The 7854-nt window shown below is 33.3% G+C and overlaps 1 protein-coding gene across 1 annotated transcript; it reads left to right on the top strand.

The window, feature by feature from the left end:
• The first annotated feature begins 2164 nt into the window (after positions 1-2164).
• On the top strand, positions 2165-6237 carry LOC136273776 (uncharacterized). The gene is made up of 4 exons (XM_066079159.1): positions 2165-2584; positions 3988-5317; positions 5530-5874; positions 6127-6237. Exons 2-4 carry the CDS (start codon positions 3989-3991, stop codon positions 6235-6237), a joined length of 1785 nt encoding a protein of 594 aa, XP_065935231.1. The 5' UTR covers positions 2165-2584; position 3988.
• The last annotated feature ends 1617 nt before the right edge of the window (positions 6238-7854 follow it).

The raw sequence follows: 7854 nt of genomic DNA, 5'->3' as shown, positions 1-7854 counted from the left end.
TGTACCAGAGTAACTGCTTACACATTTGGTATTTCAACACAAGAAATATGATGTCCGTAAGCTATAATTGAAGTTTACCTGATAAGTAGTTATTGCAAACTTAATTCAAAACCTACTTTCAATTTCGATAAACCAGCCCGAAATAGCAAAAATGAGAGTTAGGTGGTGGACACGCTTTGGTTGATCCAAGTCAGTGGAAATCTGAATTGAAATACATGCTTACAATTAAATGATATTGTATGATTACGCAAAGAGTGAATATCTTTACTGGGAACTTACTTGCAGTATACATAGAAGTTAAGATTCGACAAATGTTGGATAAATAAAACAAGGCAATTCTTTTCTTGAATGCGCGATTTTAGTTTTGATGGATAGAACGCTTGCGAAGCACGACCTCTGGCGAGAGAATGGAATAGAACTTTCCAGAACGGAGTAACCAAGAACGCGGTTTGACTAATGAACGTCATGGCAAATACTCAGTATAAACAATTCATTAAGCATTACCGGCAGATACCTTAGATAGGACATCTTTGGTTAATACAAAAAAGCTACTATACAAAGTGGAACAATTTGATGCGATTTTAATTTTGATGGAAAGAACTTTCAAGAACGGGGTGCCTTGGAACGCGGGTAGACTAATTAACGTCAAGGCGGAAGGTGTAGGGCGAGTTAGCCATCGGACAGATACTTTGGATCTGACAACTTTGGTTTAAAATAACGTAATAAAGATGCGTACGCTAGCGATTTTTTAATTTCATATATTTTACAGCACGACAGGTTGGTAGAGTAGTAAACATTATACATTAATTTGTAAATCATGAACAGTCTATACTGCAGTATGAATGATGTATGCATAAAACGGGGAAGTTGAATTGGGGAAGGGGGTGACCTCCTCCCCAGTTAAATTAAGAGATACGACGCACTAAATACCCACTTACGTGTTTGAAATAAAATAAAAATGTTTGTTATTTTTGGTTCCAGTTAGCTGCGAGACTCTTAATATTCAGCCATGCAGTTTTGTTTTTATTCCAAAAAATTTCGGAAAAAGCATGTTCAAAAATGAACAACCCCCCCCCCCCCCCCAAGTTCATCATTATAAGCATTGTATCATATTAATTTGTAACGTGTTAATTCCCGCACTTGCGCGGGATATCATCTAGTTTCATAAAAATGTGTAAAAACATCCGCAATTTAAGTCGACCACCATAACTTTTGATATATACATTTCTTCCTAATATTCACTTTTTTATCCAGAATGAAATATATTTTTTTCTTTAAACTACACGAGCGCAGTTAGGTACATTTTGATTTGTATTTTGTCATTTGCAATTTACGGCATAAACAAATGCAATAGTATTGGGCCAGAACTATCTCAGTTTTTATGTACCATAAATTGCAAGCGTTTAGCGTAGGAGGAATTATGGCCACAAGGCATGTCAACGCGGATTTTACCGAAGAGCTACAGATCGGCAGCTAATGGCGCACCTTTTATTGACCAGAATGTATAGTTTCATATCTCTTGCAACTTGACAAGTTGAGAATTCAGATGTTTGGTTGAACAGTACATATATCTTTGTAAAAGTCAAGCAACAATTTCAATTGAAACTGTAGACTTTCAAAAAAAATTCAACCTTTACTATATCCATGATCGTAAAAAAGGTATTATGATACCATGTTGGTTTAACAAATAATAAACGCCAATTGTAAGCAAGTTTTCCCCGAATAGTGTACAAATAATTCCTTCATTCTTGCAAAACAATGAAAATGTTTCATGGCGTAAACGATGCATTCTCAAATTCATCAAAATAAAATATAATTCAGGTTCTTTCATTTTTTTTTTATTTTGAAATACATAAATAGTCTCTTCTCACTCATTCATTTCATACATACATTTTAAAGTACCCTGATCCTAGTATGCAAAGAACTAAAGCCACGAAGTGCCAAAATCGGCCCTGTGATTATGAGTAAATTGAAGTCTCCCATATTGCAAAATCTATCATAATATTAAAAAGCTTGGACCTTCTTTCTTAAAAATCCGTAACATTTTTTCCGCGAAAACTCATGCAGATATATATTATAAGAAGCTAAACCGGTATCGGTCACCAGTTTTTTGCAAATTTTGCTACATGTCACCTATTTGGATAAACATTTTTATATCGCCCCACGCCTCGATCTAAAAAGTATTGAAAAAATAAAAATTAACAATAAAATTGTGTCAAAAAAATCTTGATATTTTTTGGATCGAGGCTTGGGGGTTATTTGCATTTTTAACTTATACTTTCTGCAAATAACCGGAATTTTTCATTCCATGCAAGTGGATTTTTGGTATATGTCATCAAAACGCCGAATAAAACAGAAAAAGAAATTAAAAAGAGACTACATGGTATCTTTTTGTTCATTTTTAATGTCTTTTTGAATAAAGATTTTTTTTTTAAAATCGTATCGTATGCTCAATATTTCATGACTACGGAGCGGATCCGTAACACGAAAGTTCCGTATTGTTACTCTTGAGAATAAAATAGAAGATGAAGATTGTCTACGATCACAAACCATGACAAACTGAAGAAAAATAAAAACATGCAAGGTAAGTAGTTTTCTTCATCGATTTTAACCACATAATAACCTATAACAAAAACAAATACTCCCCTCAAGTTACTGGATCCACCCCTGTGCCCGTACAAAACTGGTGTGACTTCCCTTTGATCTTGATAAACAGTTAAGCTTGTGAATAAAAAAGTATCTTGAGTAAATATCTAGCACAAAAACTTTCTTTTCTTTACTATCTTTATCATTAGATAATCTCGATACATATTACATGCACAAAACGTCTGCTTGTCACCGAGTTGTCACCTCAGATAGGACCCCCCCCCCCCCCCCCCCCCCGGAAAAGATGTAAAGTAAATCAGAGAGGTAACGTTATATAATTTTTATCTTGGCCTTTGTTAATCAATGACAATGAATTTATCAAGTCTGTTTCTTGAATTTTTATCATATGGATTGTACAACGTTTGATACGTGTGCATGTCTGTATACACTGTTTACGTTTCCTTGTCAACCGACACTAGGTCAACCGGTTACTGGATAATTCGTTCCTTAGATATTCTGGTTCATGAAATTTTTAACACTTGCAGAAAACAAAAAAAAACCCAAAAAATCCATGTAAAAAAAGAGTAATGAAATGAAAATAAATATTGGTTGTTTTTCTTGATAATTGAAACATAAAACATTGCATCTAAATGAGGAAATAAGTACAGGAATAAAAAAAAACCCAATTAACTTAAAGACTTAAAGATAAATTAATGAAGTACATTTATTTCTTGAAAAAAATTCAATATTAAAAATATGAACAAATAACCCATATATTATCAGTTTTCGTGATTGTAATTATTATTAAATTCCGTTGGAAATTATTTATAATTGTTCTTTATATTATTGACCAAAAAAAAATTAAATTTATAAAAAAAAAAGCATACATAACGTATAAAAAAATTCATACATAATTAATATGGATATAATCAATAAAGAGTATAGATAAATGCTTTTTTAATCAATAATAAAAATAATCCTAAACCAGAGAAAAAATAATTAATGGAATTAAATTGCTAATTGTAAAATTATAAAAACATTCACAACGTAAAAAAATTAATCTATATATTTGTACTCAATAATTAAAAAAAATATCTAAAGTACAAAAAATAATTTATTCATAATAAATACATAATTCCCTTCGTCGTCAGATACGTGTTAAAAGGATGTTCCATCTGTCTTAATTTCTTCTTAATACAGTAAAACTCGTTTATAACGAACACGAATATATGAAAATCTCGGGTATAACGAAAGGTATAACGAAGGTTTTTTAGTCCCCAGCACTAATTGCTCATATAATTTTAAAAGAAATGAAAGACTATAAAATAATGAATTTTTGAATAAATGAAAAAACTATAAAATTGTAATTTCCACTTCATGTTTTTCTTTGTTGTTTTGTAGAATGGAGCTAGTTGATGGCAGAAATAGATTTCCGTGTGTTCTATGTAAGAAAAGAACTAAGCCAAATGACAGGAAGAAATCTGAAAGCGTTGAAATAAGACGATTTCTGAGGAAAACGTTCATGGTGGATGCTAGACCAGTGGATGTGTTATGTAATAAATGCAGACACCAGTACTACAGAAACAAACAAGTAAAAGAAAAACCTATTAATGCAAAACTTGACACTGAACTTCCAGGAAACTCATTATGTCTAAGTCCACCATCTGTTACCCTGCCTCTTCATAGGACTGTTTCTTCCCATTCATACTGCTTCATTTGCAAGAGACCCGGGCCGAAGCTCATCGTTGTGCCGATATCAGCAAGACTCTCAGCATTCATCCACAAGGAAGTGATTATCCCATCTGGCAGCAGGTGCTGTCCCTCACATATTGCTAATGATGATTTTATCACAGGATCACTGAATAATTTAAAGACTATAGATACATCATGTTTGAACAGACGTACAATAGTAGACCTAATCACAAGGATACGGAGTTATGCAATTCAGAATTGCTCATCCAAATTCACGTTTGATCCGTCATACCTTAACAACCTGGATTACATCACTCTAACTGGAATATCCAAAGACCACTTTGCAGATCTGCATCAGGAGATAGAAACAGAAATAAAAAATACACCTAGCAGAACATCAACAATGTCTCTAGGAATATTCCTTCTCAAAATGCGATCTGGAATGTCGAACCAGTTAATGTCAACAATATTTGGTATTTCAAAGTCGTCAGTAAGAAGAGCTATTTCAACTGTCAGGACTGCACTTATGAAAAAGTTTGTTCCAGAAAACGTAGGATTACACCATATATCTCGCCAAGAAGTGATAGCGAACCACACAAGACCACTGGCCCAATCTCTCTTTGGAAATATGACACAAAGTCAAGCCATCGCAGTCCTTGATGGGACTTATATATACATCCAGAAAAGCAACCATTTCCAATTCCAAAGAAGGACATACAGCATCCATAAAGGCCGCCCTTTGGTTAAGCCAATGGTTGTTGTTTCAACGGATGGATATTTCCTGACAGTAGTTGGTCCCTATCTTGCTGACAGTCGAAACAACGATGCATCCATCCTGAATCATATGTTGAAATCAAATATAGAAGACATCAAGAACTGGTTTGAAGATGACGATATATTTATCGTGGACAGGGGATTTCGGGATGCCCTTGGAGTCCTTGAGGAGTTTGGTATAAAAGCATACATGCCTCATCTTCTTGACAAAGGGGAACGGCAAATGCCCACACCTGATGCAAATGCCAGTCGTTTGGTTACCAAGGCAAGTAGACTTCCTAATTTCAAAATACATGTACCCGGTATGTAGCAAATAAAGAAAATCCTAATTTTGTTTCTCTTTATTTAGTGTACTCAGAGTGTAAGGATGTGTTGCAATAAGGTCTTTGACTTGATACATACTAGTACTTGCATTTAAAATTGAGATTTCATATGAATTTACTTATTGTTTTGCTTTTCTCATTTTCTGATTTACAGATTCGCTGGGTTGTGGAGGCTGCCAATTCCAGGATTAAACGTTGGAAATATCTTGCACATACCCTCCCAACAAATCAGGTGCCATTCATAGGGGACTATGTGCGAATTGTATGTGCGATTTCCAATAAGTATTTACCACCCCTCTCTACAGGAAATGCAGATGACGATGAAGCTCTTGCAGCCAAGATGCAATACCTGTCAAAGCAAGTCAACAGTTTAAAGGCATTTGTGGAAGAACATGCACTTGACAAGAGGTCATCCTGCTGGGAAGTTTCATCCGATTCTTTGAATTTCCCCAAGCTAGACGAAGAAGAAATTAGAAATTTAACTTGTGGAGTATACCAAGTAAGGCTTTGTCCAAGTTATATTCAAGAATACATGGAAGGAGAGTCTGACATCTTGGTCCATAAAGAACACCCCGGCTTAATTAGAGTTAAGTTGCAGAGTAGGCATATTTCATCAAAGAAGTATATGCTCTGGATCCAATACACAGAATCAGCTGTCACTGCCTGGTATTGTAAATGCCGTGCGGGTGCACGTGTGGTAGGTGTCTGCTCGCACATTGCATCTGTTGTGTGGTACTTGGGATTTGCAAAGCACAATGATGTCGATGTTTCAGCTACAGGTATTCAGAACTGGGGTGAATATGTCAAAGACGCTGCAATTATTGATGTCTCTGACACTGATGACAGTGACATTGAAGAATGACAGCTACAAGTACATGTAGGACTATCACATAAAGTGGATACTATGTATAACTTAACTATCTTTTATTTAATTTATACTTGTATATTTTCAATAATAGAAAATATTATGTAATATCATAGAACATTGAATGTATTTAAATCATCTAGAAATATTGTATTTAAATCATCTTTAAATATTCCTATAATTCCAGTACGTATAGATATACATGTACATGTATGCATATTTGAAGTAAAAGTTTAAATGCAACTGTAAATTCTTCAACGAATTATTTTGTTTAAGTTAAATGTATGTATCGTAAATTGTAAAAAATAATTTCTGAAATCCCGCTATGGTTGATATGTCAAAGAAAGGCAAACCCGAAAATGAATATGAACATGTATTATTACAAAAAATGTTTAATGTTTGTTTATAATTTGGTTATTAGATTATTGTTATAACTTGTACTAAATGCATTCTTGGTAAATCATATTTTATTGTTTTATAAATGTATGTAAGTAACAATTCACCACTGTATCCGGAAATCACCATATATTTACTTTTAAAAGATGATAAGTGAATAAATATTACCTTTGGTGGGATTTACATTTTTACTGCTTCCATGTACATGCGGTATTTTAAATGAGAATAAATTTTAATTTGCATGCAATATACACTATTTTACTGATCTTAAGATTTATTTAACTATAGTTACATTTATATTTACCAAGTTGGAGTAACGGAAAAGTTATATGCATCCATACTTCTTAATTGAGTGAACACAATTTCCTTTTATCATTTAATCATATTATCTTTGAAATGTTTTTACCCGGTGATCAGACCTATGTAAAAAATTAACTAAATAATTATTACAGTATTACTTTTATTTCTTTATGCTATTATGTAATTTTGTCTCAGTCCATAAAAAAAAATTAGTGTATGACCTTAGGGTCTTCACATACATTTCACCTTCTTATACATAACAGTTTCTTATGACGTTATAGTAAACACGTCAACGCCATAACGTCATACTAAACAAACAGAAACAATACAAAGTTTGAACGACTGTAAAAGGAAAACTAGAAAAGATATTGGGAAAAAATTAAGTGTTTTCTAAACTATAAATCTTAAAGTATTATTTGAGAGACTTTCACCTATTTTGGTGACAGGGCCGATTTTGGCACTTCGTGGCTTTAGTTCTTTATTATGAACTTATATAACTGAAACGTAAAATGCAAGGATAAACATTAACAAAATAGGGGAAACAGTATGAAAAAAACCCAAATATCTGAATAAAAAATATTGTCCAAAATAATTGTGCATGTTTTGTTTTTAAAGTAACTGAACTTAAAGTGCCGAACCCCCCCCCCCCCCCCCTTTGGATCAAGGTACTTTAATGACTCTCACCGTTTCTCACATCTTGGCCTTCTTCACATCTCTGAAAAGAAAAATTAAGATTATTAGAAATTCATTTACAAATTGATAAAGCAGGCGGAATATCACATAGCTTTATAAAATGATTAAAGATAATAAATTTGACTTACATTTCACAAATTTCTCCATTTCTTTTCAGTCCGGTAACCTGTACCGGACTAAATTGTCTGCCTGGAATAATCTTAGCAAGGTTGTCCTTCGATATTG

The sequence above is a fragment of the Magallana gigas genome, chromosome 1 (genome assembly GCF_963853765.1).
Source record: "Magallana gigas chromosome 1, xbMagGiga1.1, whole genome shotgun sequence".
In the NCBI taxonomy this organism is placed as follows: domain Eukaryota; kingdom Metazoa; phylum Mollusca; class Bivalvia; order Ostreida; family Ostreidae; genus Magallana; species Magallana gigas.
The sequence above is the reverse complement of the archived record's forward strand: the minus strand, read 5'-3'. Positions and strand labels throughout refer to the sequence as shown.

Excerpts from the sequence above, each read along its gene's own strand:
- LOC136273776 (XM_066079159.1), top strand. The coding sequence starts at position 3,989 with ATGGAGCTAGTTGATGGCAGAAATAGATTTCCGTGTGTTCTATGTAAG. Across the intron at positions 5,318-5,529 it reads CCAGTCGTTTGGTTACCAAG|ATTCGCTGGGTTGTGGAGGC; the intron begins GCAAGTAGACTT and ends TCTGATTTACAG. Across the intron at positions 5,875-6,126 it reads TAACTTGTGGAGTATACCAA|CACAATGATGTCGATGTTTC; the intron begins GTAAGGCTTTGT and ends GGATTTGCAAAG.